The sequence below is a fragment of the Sitodiplosis mosellana genome, unplaced genomic scaffold (assembly GCF_009176505.1).
Source record: "Sitodiplosis mosellana isolate CC-2019 unplaced genomic scaffold, AAFC_SMos_1.0 Smas_scaffold_1, whole genome shotgun sequence".
Taxonomy (NCBI): Eukaryota; Metazoa; Arthropoda; class Insecta; order Diptera; family Cecidomyiidae; genus Sitodiplosis; species Sitodiplosis mosellana.
This window is the reverse complement of record NW_022595244.1, coordinates 15,629,100-15,649,897: the sequence shown is the minus strand read 5'-3', so window position 1 is coordinate 15,649,897 and position 20,798 is coordinate 15,629,100. Positions and strand designations below refer to the sequence as shown.

General features: G+C 32.8%; 1 protein-coding gene across 1 annotated transcript in view; it reads right to left on the bottom strand.

Annotated features, from left to right (window-relative positions):
- Positions 1-121: 121 nt before the first annotated feature.
- Positions 122-20,798, bottom strand: part of LOC129580522 (voltage-dependent calcium channel type A subunit alpha-1) — a 60,327-nt gene continuing 39,650 nt past the window's right edge. Inside the window, exons 22-35 of the mRNA XM_055471017.1 lie at positions 19,444-19,535; positions 17,374-17,521; positions 17,063-17,190; positions 16,547-16,958; positions 14,829-14,870; positions 11,869-12,107; positions 11,734-11,743; positions 9,457-9,578; positions 9,142-9,308; positions 7,028-7,204; positions 5,956-6,104; positions 5,698-5,866; positions 4,695-4,800; positions 122-4,121 (exon numbers count right to left, since the gene is read on the bottom strand). Coding sequence (XP_055326992.1) covers positions 3,959-4,121; positions 4,695-4,800; positions 5,698-5,866; positions 5,956-6,104; positions 7,028-7,204; positions 9,142-9,308; positions 9,457-9,578; positions 11,734-11,743; positions 11,869-12,107; positions 14,829-14,870; positions 16,547-16,958; positions 17,063-17,190; positions 17,374-17,521; positions 19,444-19,535 — 2,124 coding nt within the window. The 3' untranslated portion in view covers positions 122-3,958. The remainder of the gene's footprint in view (positions 4,122-4,694; positions 4,801-5,697; positions 5,867-5,955; positions 6,105-7,027; positions 7,205-9,141; positions 9,309-9,456; positions 9,579-11,733; positions 11,744-11,868; positions 12,108-14,828; positions 14,871-16,546; positions 16,959-17,062; positions 17,191-17,373; positions 17,522-19,443; positions 19,536-20,798) is intronic.

Here is a 20,798-nt window from a genome sequence, read left to right as displayed (position 1 = left end):
ATATTCAGTTTATATCATTTATCTACTAAATATTGATATTTTGTTTTTGTTTTTAAAAAGTACAAATAACATTAAATTTATACATTGAATGACAGGGTTTTTTTCTCATTTTTTTTGTCTGGTTTTGGTTTTTGTTCGAATTGATTAATTCTATGTGTAAATGTGTACTAGGTATTAGTGGGATTTGATCTGATTTTCGTTTGTTTGTTGCCATTTTTGTTGCAAATACAGACAATGCATTTTTTGAATATCAGCTAGCTAACTGATAATATCTATCTGAGCTCAGTGGCTGTTAGGAAATTTCATTCAAATTTGACTTGAGATCCAGAAAGGAATATATATATAAACGCAACGCATAGATCAGTTAGCTAGCTGATATTATCAAAATACGTTGTCTGTGCAAATATTCTTATTTTCTCTATATATATGTCACATTATGAAAGATGATGAATTAATCCACTGGATTAAATATGAATCGGAGACCATTTTCTGAAATATATATATATATACTTTGTTTCAGTTTTTTTCTTCATATATCATTATTTTCATTTTCTTTTTATTAGTAATCGTATCACAGAAAAATGTATTTATTTTTATTTACATTTTTTCGCAAAATATGTGAAAAGTGTATAAATTTTAGTGTTTTTCAAACGTTCTCTTCTAAATATTCATTTGCTGGCTTTTTAAAGAATTTTTTGTTTTGTTCAAAGGACCATTTAAATCGGCTATTTCAAATCGGTGTTGTCTCGCTTGTTTTTGTTTGGTTTTTTGTTACTTTTTGTTTGCTACACCATTACCTATCTATAATATTGGTAGTGTTTGTATTTGTGTGTGGGCTCGATTCGGTGTTGTACATTTGTAAAAAATAAACTTTTATATGTTTTGCGAATAAAATGTTTCATTCATGAGATTTGAGTCGAATTGCATTAAAAATTTGAGATTGAAAAGCTTGAATGGGCTTTTTGTGGAATGTAAATCGAAAGAGCGGGGGATAATATAAGTGCCGAATTTCGAAGCGGACGAAATGTAACGCGGTAATGAATGAATGGGTGTAATAAAGTAACGCGATGTAACGTTTTGGCTCATCTCTTTCCCTGTAAATACGCTAAATCAAGTACTTTCTGACTACAGGGAAAGCAAATAGCTTATAATATTGACCCAATTACGGATTTGCTATGTTTATTGTGAGACAGATTTGAAGAATGACCGAATTTATTTACATGGTTTCAATATTTTGATTTTCATTCGCTTTCCAATGAATATATATAAATATATATATATATATATTTGCAAATGATTCTCTTTTCTCTCGCTCTTGCTAATGATATATTGATGGATTAAAAACCAACATGTAAAAGTCTTTATAATATTTTTTTTTTTCTAGAAAAAACTTAACAGCGCGCGCGGTATATGTATGAATGGCAATAAATGATAAATAAAAAAAAACAGAGAGATATGAAATTGGGACTGTGATATGGATATTGTAGCTTTGCACCGACTTTCAATTCATATATAATAAATTTTTTTTTGTATTTTGAATTCTTTAAAAAGAAACAGCAAATTTCCTAGCTGCAAGCTCAACAAACAATATGCTAATGCTTTGGCCTTAAAAATTATCTCACACTTTTAAACTACGCTCTCCTATATTTCTCGCTCCCTCTCTTCCTATCTCAGCAAAAACAATCATCACGTTTTCGTCATCCTCACTAACAAGTGATGCACGTTCCGTGCTCAACATCGATCGATTCATCGATCTTTTTCCAATACGACACTTTATTTACATACGGTTTAGTTGTCTGTTCCGATCATTTCAACATTCCAACTTGTTAATTTGGTTAATTTAGTGGGTACCTTTGTCATGTTTGGATGATTTAAAACGAAAACATTCAAAGGATTTTTTTTCTGATTTATTATTTTTTTCTCTATATTTTTCTTGATTATTCTTCGTTTTTTTTTGTTGTTATTGATTCATTTGATGACAGACAAAATATTTACACGAATTAACTAGAGGTATCGAAAAAGGGATAAACAAGCGTCGATATATCGCGTTTATATCGGATGAATGTAGATTATCTTTTTGTGCAAATTCTTGCAATTTATTTTTAAATGCCTACGTTCCATAGATAAACCTTTTTTTATTCATTATTTTTTGTTTGTTTTATTTTAAAAAAACCTGTTTTTTGTCTCGATTTAATGAATTCAATTTTATCTTCGTTTGTTTCTTCGAGTGGTAGTGATAACGCCCCGGACGGACTGCATACTCTGATGTAATAGAAACAGAAAAGCATGTTGTCCGTCCAGGTCATTATGACCGCAACTCGTTTCTTCTCCCTTTTTTTGCCTGTTGGTTCAAACGAGAACTGATTTTTATTAGCATTGGGCTTCAAAATTCATTTAGCCGGCATGAATTTCTGAAGTATACGAACTCTGAACATTTTGAAATTCACAAATCGAAATTTTAAACTTTAGAATGGGAAACACACAACTAACTAACATCTCGGTGATTTAAGATTATTAGGCATTTTTTTGTTTGTTTGTTTAATGAATGCATTGAGATATGGAATCTATGAAATTGTATGTACAGGATTTTTACGATTATCTACTTATTTAGTCCTATTTTGTTTTGTATCAACGATGATTTCAGCGTCGATGGGTAAATAAATTGAAATGAAAAGATATGAATGAGTTGTGTCACTGGCTGAATATGAAGAGCTTTTTTTTAAAACATATTATCAAAGGTCGACGACATTCGAACGTATTCGGGAACGATGATTTGGGTGAACAGTTGAAGGGAAACAATCTCGCTTTGACTTCATGTTGTTGACGCCTGTTTGGTTGTTCGGTAATTGTTCATGGTCTGTGCGACTCAAAGCAAAAATATGGATATGAACACTAAATAGCTTCGACATTTCAAATATACTTTGTTTTCTTTTCCTTGTCGTGTAGAATGTAAATATGACGTTGGATAAACTCTATAATATTTAGATATATGTTGTTTCGATATGAAATATAAATTGTGTGGTTGTTTTTAATGAGGGTGTTTTATTAACAATTATAAGTATCTCTTCAGTTTTAGTTGCATTACGAGGAATACGTTTTGGTCAAAAAGATGTATTTCGAAACGATTGCTCGCTTCAGTTTTATTCGCATTTTTTTCCATACTTTTTCACTGATTTCAGTACAATATTTGTGTTTATTCAATGATCGGTGATGATTTATACAATCAAAAAAGGGAAAATTCATTTAAATAATTTTTTACACCGTTTCCCTCCATTTCTTTTGCTTTCTTTTTTTGGTTCGATTTTAGGTGCGTTGAAAAAATTTCGTTAAAACGACTGCTTTTCAAAACGCCATCAGTTTCATGTTTTCTTCGAAAAAACGACGTTGGAATGGTTGCGCGCACGAAAAATCAACAGAGAGAATAGAAAAAGAAATAGACAACAACGAATACCCTGTACTTGTGTGTACAGGTAAACACTGCTTAAATCTCAAATATGCTTAACAAACTGAAACAAATTCCATTTTCTTGTAATCTTGCATTCTTTCTTGTTCATTTCTTGATTGCACATGTTTAAAATATTTGACTTTTTCTAAGTACAAAACCGTTAAACTATATAAAATTATTGGATAATAAACAACGTATTCATTTCGATTGAATGAATGCATCATGTGAAAATGAATTGGACTAAACAAAAGCTAATAATCAAAACAATTGTTTTATGTCTATGCTCGCTTTCAACTCTGAAGTTGAATGTCCTTGAACTCGGTTTTTAGGTGGTTTTCAATGTTATTACTTTTAGATGTTTGAGCTATTTGAACGCCATTAAAAATTGAACATTTCAGATGATGATGATGAGTGATTGCTATATTGCGCAATGGGCACGCGTGATTTGTGTGTGTTATTTCTGGTGGTGTCTGATCTACGAAATGGAAGTCGTGGATCATTGTTCAGCCTTTGCTAGCACCAATCTTCTTCCTCATCTGAATCCGAACGACGTCCACTCGGCAAGCCACCGCCCAATCCTTTTGGCTTAAATCCGTTGATCACTGGCGATGGTAGAATACCGGTTCGACCCATGGCCAGCGCTTGCTCAAATGACATCGGAGTGTGATACTCCAACCTTTGAAGAAGACTAAATAGATTGGTATTTGGTTTTTTTGTGAGTTTTTTTTTTGAAGGGGCGTGGTTGCCACCGACGAAAATGAAAACATCCAACAAATAAGCAAGCACAGAGTTTCGTCACACACATCATTTAAGAACACATCGAATAAAACGGGATGATTGATTTTTTTTATTTTTGGCAGAGCAGAAAGGATGCATAACACGTATTCAAAATATAAAGTAATTCGATTTTTTATATTTTGCATAACCACACAGAGAAACGCCAAAAATGGACGCGATTTTCGAAAGTAAAACATCAAACGTCAGGATAGAGAAGAAACAAGAAAAAAAAAAAGAAAAAATATATTTAAGTATTACAACATCGAGTTCTTCTTTTTTATGAATAAAAATAGCGAAATGGAAAAACGTTTTTAAATTGAGAAATGTTCACATCGAATAAATGGAATCAATTTTCAAGCAGAATAATTTTCCAATTGCCTTGAAAATTGAATCCAACACATGAAATTGAAATTGAACACGATTTAAATATAAAGAAGGAAAAAAACATAGCATGGAAATTCATAGTGATTACCTTTCGCGTTCCAGCTCTCGTTCACGATCTCTTTCCAATTCATATAATTCTCTTTCTCGGTCTCTATACTCATATCGCATGTCATAGTCTGAATCATCGTACTCCACTGCGGAAAAGAATTTGGAAATTCGATTGTTATATATTTGCCAATTTTCATTTAAAAACTTTAAAACAAAGAACATGCCAGACGATTCCCCAGTCGAAAATTATCCCGAAAGAGGCGGCGCATATCAATGCCTACAAATCAGACTCAATACAATACATATACAGAAGAATCCTCATTCTTCCTACAGTTGTGACCGATGTGTGGTGTGGCCGAATGCTATCGCATGCCGCTATTGCAAGTGTATATTTGTCAAAAACATCCCGTTAGGATTTGGTTCTCAATTATAAGAATTCAAATACTTTACACTCGCACACACAAAGGAACACGCTCAAAACATGTAAATACCGATACGGTGTCTGCGTTTCATTTTTCTGAATAATTCATGTTAGTGTGTGGTATGAAAATCGGTAGATACTACAATATGGCTTGTTGCCTTTTTCATACAACCGTGAGCAGTGAGCATCACTGTGAGCTATGACAATACAAATAAATAACTATTCATTTCAATACGTGTTGGTCATCCTTCATTCAAGCGTCGGTTGTAGCGTATTACGCACGCTCATTGAAGTGTGAAAGGGACAATCGATCATATTGTACTATCGTTTATCTTCTGTATTACGCATCACTATAGATGACACAGAGAGCGACAGATACCGAAATATATCATGTTTGCGGACACTGCATTCGTGTTTGTGTATCTCTGTGAGAGAAACAACGTAAGATCTGTGTGGTTGTTGATGTTTACCAAAATGAAACACGAATTGAAGCACTAGAGCGACATCTGACAAGATTATTCCCATTGGGAAGAAATGAGTCGATTTTTAGGTGAACTTTTTTTCTTGGACAGTTTTTTTGACCATTCTTTTTTCTTCTTGGACCACAGAAAATGCAACTTACGACTTCTGGCGATGTAACGTGTTGGTCCACGATGGTCGCGGAAAAGTTCTCTACGAGAATCCCTGTCTTTATCCCGAAAGTAGTAATCTTTGTTGTCTCGAATGAATTCGCGTGAATGTGGCAACGAATGAACACTGTGTGGCGTCGAATGATGTGTCTGTGAATAAAACTGAATGAGAAAGCAATCGCCGATCATTTTAGGAGTTGCAAATTGTCGTTCAATGGGTTTGATTCGTCAAGCGACTGACGATGGCTTACATGTGTTGGGCTAGCATTTAATTTCGGGAAGTTGATGTTCGATGGTTTCAGTTGAAGTGTCGATGGTTTACATGGAGTCGGTGGCAATCTTCGGCCTTGGCCTCGTCGTTGTACCAATACCGGATAACTATGTTGTACATCATGACCACCTTTAAAATTCAAACAGAATCACATGTAAATATTTGCTTTGGAAATGTGCCATGACATTTCATTTGACTTTTGACGAGAAAATCAAAATCCAAAGAGAATATTTTAAATTGTTTACATTTGCCATTGTGAAAGACAAGAAAATAAAGCAAATCCAAAAAAAAATGGAATGTACAGAATGGACAGATAAAAGTTAGATGGTATAATGAACGAAAAAAAGAAACAAAATCAATCTATCGAACAAATGCAAATGAACGAAATGAAACACAAAATATTGATGGTGCACTGGTGATGTCAATCAAGCAAATGGCACACACTTAAAATGTAGAGAAAGAGATAGAAAACAGAATGCATGCAGAGATTATTATTTATAGTGTCTGCCTCATTTAAGAATATCCCAAATATGTTTGTTCTTTCCAAATTTGCAAGTCATAGTCTTTTGAATTCAACTCTAGCTCAATGGTTAGATAGAGATAGATTATAGACGAGAACAGTTTTTTTTTGGTAAATTTCATTTTCGCTCCAACAAAATTTTGAATAACGATAACAGTGAGAAATCAGTGTATAGTGTCAGATGCATTTTTGTTTCATTGTTTGCTTCGATGGACTAAATTGGTAATATAAAGTCGAGGAAAACTAAACAAATCGAACGGAACGAAACGGAATTATAACAAAAAAAGAACAAGTAAAAATTCAAATCAAAATCAAAGACAAATTTAAAAAAAAAATAAAGAAACAGAAAACGAGACGAAAAGACAGAGAGAAAGATATAGAAATACATATAAGATAGATAGAATAGATATATAGAGAGAGGGAAGACTAAAAGATAGAAAGTGAGTTATAGTTGCTGTTGTTTTTCAGTTCAGAGTTTTTTTTTATAATCGATTTGAACAGGAAAAAAAAGTATGCCATTTCGCAAGTCTACCTCTTTCACGCAATTCCTGTAAACGAGCCGGACTCGGTGAACGTGATCTTTGACATAGACTTGTCGTACCGTACGTGGGAGGAAATTGATTTGGTTTGCCGCGATGATGACCACCGTGTGTGTAACGTAATGATGGTGATGGTGATCTGGCTGGGCTTGTTGATGCCGACCATGAACCTAAATATACATCAGTTTAGGGTTTGTTTGTTTGAGCTGGCTGTTCTGTGTATGTATTCTGTTTGGTGTATGTGTGTTTCTACAAATCATACTTGAACCAGGACAATTTTTTTTTTGGTCCAAGTTTCTTGGATTTCGAGATTCAGTAAAGTAGTATACAGTGTTTGTGTGTGTGTGTATGAGTGTCTGTGTGTTTCTCTGTTGTAAGTGTCACATGGTTTCAAGTGTTTTTTTGTTTTGTTTTTTTTTGAATTGGTTTTGTTAGAGTATTTTTGTGTATGAGTTTTGAAACTCAAAAAAAGGAAAATCAATTGAGAAAATAAGGAAGTAAAGAAAACTAAATAGGATACGAGTGAGTGTTGTTCGTTTTCTGGTGTATATATCGTCTACTATATAGTATGATTTTGTATTTTTTTTATATAGATTTGTATATTGTATATCCAATTTGTTTGTATACAGTCAAACTCTATGATCCAATATATATGTATATATGTATCTCATAAGCGGGCGATAATTTCTTACAAAGGTTCAAATTCTATTTGTTCATTTTTATTTCTAATTTGAACACGATCTGTCGACTCTTCGTTACCGAAGAGAATTGACAAATGCTTACTAATGCAATGGACACTATTAGTTCAGATCATCCGACACAACCACAAAATGAAAAAAGAGAGACGGTTTCTTTTGGTGACAAACGGAACAGTTTGGACAGTTGGAAGAATTTCGATAGAGAGTTAAGAAATTGAACAAATAAAGTATAGTAATGGTCATCTAACAATTATTATAAATATGTTTTAAACTTCGAACTCCGTATACAGAACTTATCAGTAATTGAACAAAAAAAAAACTTTTTTGACTTGCAAAGCGCTTTTTTTTTCTTTTCTACTGCTAGCAGCAACAACAAACATATTGAAATCATAAATCTACTGAAGCATAGAATGTCGAAGCAACTGCAATTTATTTTGTTTTTATTTTATTTTTTCGTTCGAATCAATTGAAAGTGCACACAGAAACAGGTAATGCATTTTTGGGGAGGTTTCACTTCAAGAGGGCCATGAATTCTACAAAACACATTATAAATATTGGTTATATGCTTCAAATGTTAGTACTTCGGTGTGTGCTAATGATGACAAAACAACATTGAATCCTTTAAAATATCGTTCAGGCCGCATCTAAGCCATTCACTACTTCACAGTAATGCGTTCTCTTTTTTTGGCCAAAAACCAAAAAAATAGACAGTTCGACTGAAATTGACCTGAACGTTTCCCAAGGATATGATTTTTTTTTTCATTTCAATCATTTTGACAGGTGGGATATTCAAACAGTTTACTTTGAAGGGAGATCAAAATATGGAAATTAATTGGTTGGTTTTCGATCAAAGATTGCATATTTGCTGCTGAGTAGACCTGAGCTGAGCTGAATTTTCTAACTCAGGCACCTGAAGCGTTATTTTAACGCATTAACAGTACAAAATTCATATTCCCAGCCAGATTTGCCAAGTCAAATTTGAGAATGATCTGGCTGGGAATATGAATTTTGTACTGTGAATGCGTTAAAATAACGCTTCAGGCGCCTGAGTTAGCAAATTCAGCTTAGCTCAGGCCTACTCAGCAGCAAAAATGCAATCTCTGGTTTCGATAAAATAAATCAAATTTACACATTTAGAATGCAAAAAATCACATTCTTCATTTTTTTCTTCTCAAAAATCTAATTCGAAACACACGCACTCGAGATCATACAAAAGATAACACAAAAATAACCAATCAACGAATCATTTGTTTGAGAAGAACAACCAAAGATTGAAACAAAGGTTTGAATCAGACAACAAAGAAAAAAAAGTAACGAAAACAAAATCGAATCCAAAGTGTTTTTGAAATGGGTTTGAAAAGTTCATAAACCAAATATGTGCGGCAAATATGTATATATGAAGCTCGTACCTCGAGGATATCGACCATTTGGCCGGTAGCCACGATGATGTCCACGTTCTTCCTTCACAATTTCCACAACATTTGATACCGTATCGGAGAAACCGACATCATGGTGGGGATGCAAATGGTTGCGTCGACGCGGACTTGGAGTTCGAACCAGCGGCGATCCAGATCGTCTGCAAGAAAAGTTTTTGAATTTTCTCGATTTCTTATGAGAAATTCTATGGAAAATGTTCGATTGCTCGAAAACTTCGTGGAAAATGTGTTAAAGTGCCTAGTGACCTATGATTCAAGCTGAAAATCGTTGAACTAAATGATACAAACCTTAAACTAGGCGATCGTCGACTCGAATACTGATGTCCTGGATGCAAATGTAATCCATCGGGCGCACCCGTCAATGACTCCATCGAAGGTTGTCTCGATCCAATGTCTTGTAATTCCAACATCTAAACATTGTTCACCCAACCCAAAAAATAACAATGAACATTTTAGTTAACCATTAACATAACAAATTCCAATGAAATCATTGTTGAAGTTCGGGATTTTAGATCAGAACACTGGAAACTAGATCATTTACTATATATAAAATTACATGTTGCTTAAATTGCTAAAAAAAAAATTGATCCTTATTTGTGTTAAGGCTTGTATATATTTGTTCTTTGCTTAAACTTGTCCTATATTTTCAGTTGTTGGTATGAATACCGGTGTAATCTCATTAGGCATTTCTACTCTACATATCTAAGTTGAATGTAATCACAAATGCGAGAGCGAAAAAGTCGATTACAGAATGTAAGAGCCTCAACAATGAAATTGGTTGTCATGCAATTGGGTAAAAAAAAAATTAGTGCACTAATGGGGCTTCAAAAAGAAATCAATCAGCAAGCTAAGTTTTCTATTTTCTAACGAAAATCAAATGTTATTTACATTAGAATAATGAAGAATGTTAAAAAAAATGTTTTGGCTGTTACTTTGTATATACATGTTTCAAATGGGTACTGGTTAAATGCAGGAAAGCTAAGGATAAATGGAACAAACCATGCAATGTATTCAAAATGTTTCTACACTATGTACTAGTAGGTCCAATGTATAAATGTTTTCAGATGAATTGCTTGATTGCGAATGGATACTGATTTTTTTTTATTAGAATTTAGTTGTAGTTGTTAAGTGTTTTGACAGAAATTTCAGCAGGAAGAAATTCAGGTGATAAATAGTTTCATTTTCGAATGGGGCGAAAACAGTAGTTATGAGTGAAATCCGATTGTGTGTGTTTGTGAGAGAGAGAGAGAGAAAGAGAGAATTCAGGTGATGAATTTTTGGATAATTGTCGATTTTTGTTAGTCTGTCTGTTTTGCTAATAAACAGTGACCATCTGTACTTACCAAAAACAAAAGAAAAATCATTACACATATTTTGATTTGATTGTTCAGTGAACAATGTTCACGATTTTCTAGCATTGAAAATGATTTGCAAAATGTTTCCTACGAAAAACAAATGAGGGCCTGAGAGTGAAAGTGACCAACAAAAAGTTGAGCGTAAAAGTGACCTAACTCCATACGAAACACATGCTACCGTCACGTTTTTTTGTACGAAGTTAGGTCACTTTTACGTTCAACTTTTTGTTGGTCACTTTCACTCTCAGGCCCTCAAATATGATTTGATATTCACGAGTTTTTTTTTCGGATATTTTTTTTTTTAAATGATACGATGCGTTGCGATGCTAGTCCGGCTAATTTCAATCTAAATGGTTACTTGTTTTGGCTGTAAATTCTACGTTCAGCCAGACACAATCGTACCGTCTACTCGACGTTTTGTCAAACGAAGTCTACGTTTCGAATAAAAAGTAAATTAGATGTAAATATTATCAAAATTCTAATTGGCTGATCAATTTCGTCTATTTGATTTCTCCCGAAAAAAATGTTTGTTGAAAAAATGAAAAGGAGTCTAGAACAAAAATCCATTTTGAATCGACTTGAATGTGAATTCTATTTAGCGTTTTGAATGTCAAGGATCGAATTTATCGTTAACTACTTGTTTATACTTTGGCTCTAAGTATCTCAAAATGATAATTTATATATTATTGTTCGTTTGCCAAATTAGAACACAGTAATTATACACACATTTAATTCAAATTGATTATGATCACAAAATTATTGGAGGGGTCCCACAAATATTACAAAATCAAATATATCAATTAACAAACGAAACCACAAAAGATGAACGAAAAGTGTTTTTACGATAAAAAAAAAACCGAAAAAATCATAATAATGATGTCAAATACAAAATTTACGCGAAATAAAGAGAATGTATAAACAATAACCGGTTTGTCATTTGTTTGTTTTGCCAACTCAAAACTAAGTGGATTCAGAACAGAAAATAAAAAAAAATAAAAAAAGTAGCTTTTTAGTTGACACGGGAAACATACAACACTATACGCCTTCTCGAGATAAATATGACAATAGACACTTAGAAAGCGACTGTCTTGTTAATCAATTAATGATTTCCTCCCTCATTCGAATAAAATAAAACAAAGAACTGAATAATTTTTGGTTTGTTTTTTTTTTTCTGGTTTGGTAATTGTATATTACGTAATGTGGTTATCACCTTTTTACTCCTGAAACGAGAAGCGAAAAAGACGAGATTGCGTTAGTCTAATTTGGCTGCATGATTGATTGGGCGAGTGATTTTGTGAGTGAGAGAGATAGCAAGAGCTCGCCGGTTGCATGCGAATTTACTTACCGCAAAGAGCGTTTTCGGATGGTGCTGTGCCGAGCCAGTTGCGATAGACTTGACCGCTCTTCGGTACTACCATTTTGCCCATGTAGCAATTGTGTTTGTGAGCTAGCGTTGCCACCACCACCAGCAACAACACCACCACCACCACCAACATCGACATCTATGTTTATCGAACCAGCGCGTGAATTGGTCTTTTCCATTGCGGCCATATCCAGCAAACAATTAAAGAACGATTGTTTCTGCTGCACCCAGCAACAATATTTCCGTGCATTTGTGAGTGTTTGTGGTGGGTGAATGGGTGTGTTTTTGTATTTGTGTGCGCATTTTACGTGATTTTTTTTTCGTTCGTTTAGTTTGTGAAGCCCCCATAATTTTTATTCGCATTCCATTTCGAAATTTACCATATTCGATGACACGATTTATTTTAGAAGGTGGTAGAAGATAGATGATGACAGAGATGGTTGTTGTGTGTGACGGATTGTTTGTTTTGGTTTTGTGTTTTTGGTTTGGTTTATTTTACATTTTTTTTTGTTGTGTTGGATTGATTGGTGTGGTTGTGTGTATTTTAAAATTTTTTGTTGAAGTAAGAAAAATGTAATGAAGCAAATTTTAAAGAAAATTCATTGAAAATTGAAAAAAATAGTTGTTTTGTGATTTTGATTAGTAGTTTATGCAGTTTTATACAATTGGTTATTAATAGAGTTTTCATTTCAAATTTGAATAAATTCATAAAAGCGTGCAATATGAATAAATGACCAAATCTCATTTCCTTTGCTTTCTATTGCTTTGCCAATGAAGACAGATTAGCTTTGAATTATTGCATCCTTTCGTTGTTTCGGTATAAAACTGTATATTGGCAATTTTTCAATGCCAATTTTTTTTCCTTTCAAATCAAAGAAAATGTGAGATTTCATCATTTAAGCTAAGTACACAGTTCCTTGTGAAATGAAAAAATTTCTCCGATGAAATTTTCACCAGTGATCTTTGTTTCAAGTTTTTTTATATTCAAATTGCAAGTATAATGATTTTTGATGTATAAAACAGTTAGCTGCTATCATTATCAACACAACATATCAATAAATTTGTGTTTTGAATTTATTCTTCTATTTATTTTCGCCTCTACAAATTTTTTCACGGTCGTGAAAAAATTTTCGCGTGCAAAATGCACGAGAAAAAAATTTCACGACCGTGAAAAAATTTGCTGTGACCGAAATATATAGAAGAATAAATTCAAAACACAAATTTATTGGTGTATTGTGTTGATAATGATAGCAGCTAACTGTTTTATACATCAAAAATCATTATACTTGCAATTTGAATATAAAAAAACTTGATACAAAGATCACTGGTGAAAATTTCATCGGAGAAATTTTTTCATTTCACGAGGAACTGTGTACTTAGCTTTATTCATTAAAATTGGATCAAAACAAATTTTATTAGAAAAATGTCAAATCATGCATAAAAAATGCCGCTGAAAAAAAAACGGCAGAAAAAAGTGCTAACCACTTGCATTCGAATTGCATTCTCAATTGCCTAGGGAAGTTCAAAATTGTTGGTGTTCATTCTCAAAATGTTTCGATACAAAACAGAAACAATCTACATGGGGGAAATGCCTAAGGTTTAAAAAAAATACCACAACTATGACTGCATTTTTTCTAAGAAAGAAAAATGTCAGGCATTTCAATGACTAAAAATGTCTAGAGAAAGAAGAATGGTGTGTGCCGAACAACATGAGTCAACCGATTCAACAAATTGGTCGACTCACGAATAACAGTGATACGGGTTAAAATCAGTTATTCTATCAAATATAGGACAAATATAACATTTCTTATTTTCAATGTAAATATCAAGAAATTTCTAAGTCTTTCTTTCTTTTCTTTTTTCATTTCCAATGTTTTGGTTTCTTTTCCTAAATTGTAATTTTGAATATTCCCAGATAAAATATATGTAAGTATATATATATGTGGTGTGTTGTGTGTGCAAATTGAAATCTATTCTAGAAGATGCTATGCTAGAGCTTGAGAAATGAATTTATTGGATTTGATATTGGGCAGTGTTGTCATTTGCAGGAGATGTAGGCAAAAGAATCATTCCAGAAAAAAGTAAATTGGTCATTCCATTGGAAGGAAGGATATTGAGTGAGAGAAACGAAGTCATGGACATTAGAGAGCAGGAGATCATAAAATCTCATTCAGTTGAAAAAAAAAACATAAGCGTCGGTTATTATTCTGGATTGTTGCATTCAAATTAGATGGAATTGAATTTTTCTCCTGTTTGTTTTTTCTTTGTTTCCCCAAAATTTCAATCGATGTTTTTTAAAAGCCAATTTTGCTATGCAGGAGAAAAATTCGACGAATCTCATTCCAAAAAAGGGGCATAAAATCGTAAATAAACTTGCAAAGCTTTGCGTCTGCACGCATTACAATTCGCGACCAGAGCATGAATCATTCGATATATTCCAATAAATGAATAAAAAAAATAATGAAGAAAACGAGACGAAAGCATTCGACTAAATGATCGGTTAGTTGGTGTTGTTGTTATGTTTTTTCTCTTTCGTTATATGACAAGAACAAAAACAAAAAACAAAAATCGTCGGAACTAAGAAAAAGGCTTGCTATTGAATCAATCATATTACAATATACGATTCGAATTTTGATTTTGACGTTTCATTGAAACAATTTCTGTACAGATTTTCATACAAGATTCACAAAAAATTTGAACGAACAATAAAATCGATAGAACAATTGTCCAAGAGAGTAACAATAGAAAGAAAACAAACGAGTAGTAGCGGAAAAAGAATTTGAAGGAAATTTGGAAAAGAAACGGAAACAATATATATCGTAATATAAAATTGACAATTTTCGATTATGCTCTATGCAACTAAAGAAGTTCAAAAACGATTTATGTCGGTGTAACATAAGTGGAGAGAGAAAAAAACAAATTAAATAAATCAATGAATATACCGCCTGTTTGGATGTGGGACTTGTTTTGCTTGCCTCTTTCGTCTGTTTGGCGATGTTCGCGTTGAAAATAAGCGAAGTGACGACGAAGACGACGCGATTTCATTTGAATTTTTTTTTTTAGTTTCGATTTAGTTGACGATTGAAATTTTTGTATGGATTATCATGAATTATTGCATTTGCGGTATTATTTTTTGTTATGGATTTGGTATTTAAGTTCGTTTCATCAATCACGACGAACAATGAAAGAGAGAAAGAAAAGAACATGTCAAATATATGATGATTTCTATCGAATGCAAGGATTAAATAGAAGATGTGTTGATGATAGAAAATGTAATCGTTTTGAGTGCTAATTTTTCCTCTGTATATCTAATGAATATATGTGAATTTGGTGCATCAAATGCATGGTGCATTCACATGTGAATCGATCGAATGTCTTTCCACTTTTAATTTGTCATTTTAAGAATGGGTCAAAAACGATTACTTTTTCTCTAATGTTTTGTATTTGTGTGTACATTTTCAGTTCAAAAAAAAAAAAAATATGTTTAAACTATGTTTAATTTATGCCCTCAAATTACGTATATTTTCTGCTATATTCTTTGCTACGTCGTTGAACATATTCAGAGAAAGTCTTTTTTTTAATGTGCGTGTTTTTTTAGATTATAAGATTCGAAACAGTTAACTTGTACGAGAATTACATTCATGTGCGTCATTCCACGATATTCTTGACATCTGCAGATAAACATTTAATTCTACTGTTTGTATCTTTTGTTGTTATTGCTTTGTTAAAAAGAAACACATTGTCCACATATTTGTTTACTTTATTACCGTTATCAAAAGAAAGAAAGAGAGAAAAACACATCAAAATTACAAAAAGGAAGCCCATTTTGTATTTTGGACCTAACTATGGGAACTTCGACATGGTATTTGTCGACAGATTGGATTGTACGATTCGAAAGGGGGACTTTGTATCTAAATAGAGTTTGTTTGTTTTTTCTGTTGTACTGGGGAGGAATAATATTCAAAACATTTAGACATGAAATAGTCTACGGCAAAAGTGGCAAGTGGTACAAATACGAAATTCAAACGGTTCGATAGCAAATAATCGAAATCTAGCTTTAAAAATGATTACTCTTGATATTGCCCACTGGGTTATAATACACACACACACACATTTTGGTGATTGGAAATACATGTTGGATTATTTTGCAAATCGATAAATTAAATCAACGGCATACGCTTTTTGCTTTTCGACTTACGAAAACGAAATACTGTGAGAATGTAATTGTCTGGTTTTTTTATTTATTTGTGGGCGCTAACAACATCGATATTTAACATTTATTCGCACACAGTTTAAATTGAGCAATTTCGTGTTTTTTTTTGTTACGTTAAAAAAATAGACTAAAGCCAATACTTTAAAGGGTGATCAACAAATATTATTTACGAACAGAAAATTGTGGATTTTTTTTTCATTTTCATTTTTTTTTTAATCAATGATTAAAGCCAATCAAATTTTGAGTTTTCCTTTAAAATGCAATCATTATAAAAAAAAACAATCAAGTTACAGTTTATGTCCCTAGATTATTTTTTTTTTCAACCAAGAACTCTGTATGAGTCTGGTGTTGATCGTTTTCTTGTTGCTTTTTTTTTATCTGAACTCAAAGAGTTTTGCTTGCTAAGTAAATAAATGCAATGGCTTGGCTTGGCTTGGCTTGGCTTACCGGTATTCCGCTTTCAATTTGGCCGAATTTCGTATTCCTCCACGATTCCAGTACCAAGAGGCCGGCATAGATTTTCCCCACCGTCAAATTCATTTTGTTCAAACGGTCAGTGCGTGGGATAAGTAGATCGAGCATCTTTTTCGCTTGAAAAGGCCAGATCATTTGGATGGTTTCACGAAGCTCTTCATCGGCTTGGTCCATTTCGTCGGCGGGTCGCATTTTTATATTTAAATTCTCGCGAATCAATCCAAATAGGGTTGTCGTAAAATTCACGCGCTTCTCTTCGTCCAGCGGCATATTCATTCGGATCAGCTTCTTGTAGGCGAGGCGGTTCGGACATTTGTTACCAAAACCTAAAGGTGGATCTATGTTCTTTAGCATATCATACATTTCGGTATAGTGTATTTTGCCCCTGAAATAACGAAACCAGTTAGAAAAAGAAACGACATTAACAAAGTCCCCACTGGTGGGAATGAATTATGGTGAAATGTGCAAGAGAAAAATGAAATGGATTACGTTGCGTTCGGATCGTATTCAGCCCAAATGCGCACAAATTCATCCAAATGATGCGCGCCCAAAATACTTGAATCTCTTGTCAAATAATCGAAATTATCCATGATGACGGCCACGAATAGATTCAACATCTAAAATTATACGTCGCATGAAAATGGATTGCAGCATTCCATGACACGATTAAAATTGTATGAAAGAAAATATTCGCAAATTGATTTTATTATTATTAGTAATATACAATGCTGAAGAGGTGCTGTTTTGAGAGAAAAAAACGGATTGTGAATTAAGAATAATTGGATGTAGATTGTTCTTACCAAAAACGAGCAAAAGAAAATGAAGGACACGAAATATGCATATGCTATTGGTGATCCACAGTCTTCGCCTTGCTTGCCTGACTTGGAATCACACGGACCTTTAAGACATGCCAACATAATGTTCGGCCAAGCCTCGCCTGTCGCGCACCTATTTTTTAAATAGGTTCAGAAAGGGGCATTTCATTAGTTTCATTCGCCAATGTCGATTTTTTCAGAAGCGACAAATTAAAAATTCTTCGAAGCAAAATGGCAGCGGAGAACGAACAAAGACTCTCAAGCACGACTCCACACTTAACTTTCAAATGTGACACCTAGCTATGTGTGAGCATTCGTCGCACGAATAAGCGACAAAGAGAATGAACACAAGTGCGCGTGTGTTAGTGTGTAGCCTGATGTGATGCTTATAAATGTAGCGACTAATACACGCGCAATTGTGTTCATTCTCTTTGTCGCTTATTCGGACGATGAATGCTCACACTTAGCTAGGTATCATATTTAGAAGTTGAGTGTGGAGTCACGCTTGGGCTGACATAAAAATCAAGTTTAAATTGTACAAATCGTTGTTCATTTCTCTGCGCATCGAAAAAACTAAGATGGAAAGGTATTTGAATGGCTAAATGGAACAGAAGAGATAATCTAAACTCATAGTTGGGCTAGTAAATTGAGCGCTAAATCTAAGCTAATTGTTGCGTATATATGTATATAGTTTTTCATATACTAACAGTATTTGAAAAAAAGGTCGATTATTATTTTTAAAAAAAATCAAAATTGAACAGCACAATCTATTCAATGGGACAAAAATGATGGAGGATATTATATATGTAGGATAAAATGGTTTCAATATTCAACATATTCAAAAAAAAATCGATTAAATAGTATAGTAATCATTGCAACTATGCGTTTCGATTTCATTGGTTAAGTTGCAAATTATGATTATGCGTACAAATTCAATGTCTAATACACTAAACAAAATAAAATGTTATTTTTTTTATTCAGTTTAGAGCACAGAGGATTATTTTCAAATTACAAAATGTTCAATTGGTTTTTTTTTTTTCGTTCTGTGCTTTAGATAGATTTTTAAGCTAATTTATTTATTTCATCTAAATTATAAAATTTATCGGAAATTATTACATCTCGATTATGAATCTAGTTTATATCGTTAATTTTTCCTTTCAAATTTTGATTGATACATTTGTACACTGTTGATAATATACAATTGAAAAGAATTACTGGGTTCAAAACGCCAATGTTTCAAATGATCGATATTCAACATTTTGAGCTAGGCTAATGGAGTAAAATTACAGTTAAAAAATGCTACACAAAAGTATATATGTATACCTAAAGATAGGCTAAAAACAACATTTTCTACTCGATACACAAATGTTCACTTTGTGTCTGAGATGAAGAATGACGAATTGATGTTTTTTTTTCCAAATATTTTTTTCACTGATTTGCTGTTGTTTGGTATACCTGAATCGGATTCATCTTCAATAATCCTAACATCGTGTGCTGAATTTTGATCTAATCCATGTAAATAATTTTAGTGTTCAGCCTAAAATACCGAATAAATAATCCTATTGTCTAGTGTTTATTCTGGCATATTTCTAAATGCTCGTTGTTTTTCACATGGCCAGAGTCTATAAAAAGTGAATAACATTTCGCCATTTGAAAAGTAAAAAAAAATCTATATTGCTAGTAGTTTTTAATTGGTTTTCTGTTAAATTCTATGTTGAAAAAAGAAGAAAAATGTATAAACACTCGCTAGGGAGCGAATCGGACACTGATTGTCTAGAAAAAAATTGATTATTGATTTTTTTCTCGGAAAAATTGGTAAAAAAATCTATTTTTCCATCATCTAATGATCGTTGTTCAAATAATAATAAAGCCAATGTTTCGTTTTGAAAAACCTAGTCTATTCACCAATTGAGTAAGTAAACTGAATACAAAAAAAGAAGAAATCAACGAAAAAATAAATATTTTGATTTTGAGAAAAACAGAGATTGAGAGAGAGAGACAGAAAATTCACTTAATTTGTAGTAGTTGTGGTGCAGCGATAGCACTCGCACTTACCTGAACAGTAGCATTAATCCTTGTACAAACGATCGGAAATTGTTGTGTCTTGTAATGGCGGTTTCGGGCGATAGAGCGATATTTCCAAAAACCTTTTATTTTCGTTTCGTTTTTTTTTTTCGATTCGAGATTTTGACGGGAGAATTTTTGTGTTGAGAATATTGTTCAACAGGCCAATCGCATTTGAATTGTGTTTTAGTTTCGGGTTTGGAAATAGTTTTGAGGTTTTGATTTGTTTTTTTTTTGTTTCGGTTGAAAATGCGAACGAACGTGCATATGCAGAAAAAAATGCATAAAAATGTTTGGTTTTGAGCATATTTTTTGGAAATAAATTTGGTTTTGTTTTTCACGGTAAACACAAACACACAACATTGATGTTTTTCAAAAGAAGAGAAAAAAGAGACAGTGAAAGGAGAAGAAGAAGAAAAAAATATTTGATTTTTTTTCGGTATTTTATCATTGGAGCTCCTAACATGTTTGTTATGATGTGTAACAAAGAAATGTTTTGCCTTAGCTTAAACAATATCATGAATTCGTTTGTTTATTTGATTGGATCAAAAATCTAAGCCTAAACAAATGTGTCTATTTCGTATTTTGCTAACCGCGTAAAGGTCGTGATGCTTTCATCGCCATGAAATTCATCTAAATAAATTGTGATCATTGGAAGCATTCGCTGCTTCACTTTCTAGTCCATGTTCATTCGTCTATGGCATACTTTTGTTCTTTCATTTCTATGTACAGCATGCGACTGACTATCTCAGACGTAAGGGACAAAATACGTTTTTTTTTCAACTCAACGGGTCTATAAATTATAGTTTTAGTTCATTTTTTTGGGTGGGATTTGATTTTGAATCAAGAAAATGGTCGCAATAATAATCCATTTTTCATGTTGGTTTTTGCATTGAGTGACATTTACAGTATTGTGCAAAAATAACATTTTATGCTAATATATTTGATTGTTTGCGTTCAACTGTACGTAATGATATAGTATTATTTTCTGGTTTGTAATACCTACTGGATTTGCTTTTACTGAGTCATTCAAATCGATAATTTTATTCAAATTTACAACTAATAAAAATGTTCAACTCTACGATCAAACAGATACTTGTGTATATCGCAATGATGCGAGTTATTATAACAGATATGTATAAAGATAGGTCTATACGTAAGAGGAATTCAACGGCACGATATCAACAATACACTTTGCACAAAGGGTTTTGGTTTTCATCTAGGGTTTATTTCTTTAAATTACACAAACAAGACTGAAATAAATGTCAACTGGTTTTTCTTGGGAATTGGAAAATGAAATGAAAAAAAAAATGATCGGGACGAAAAAACTGTGTGATGGTTCTGGT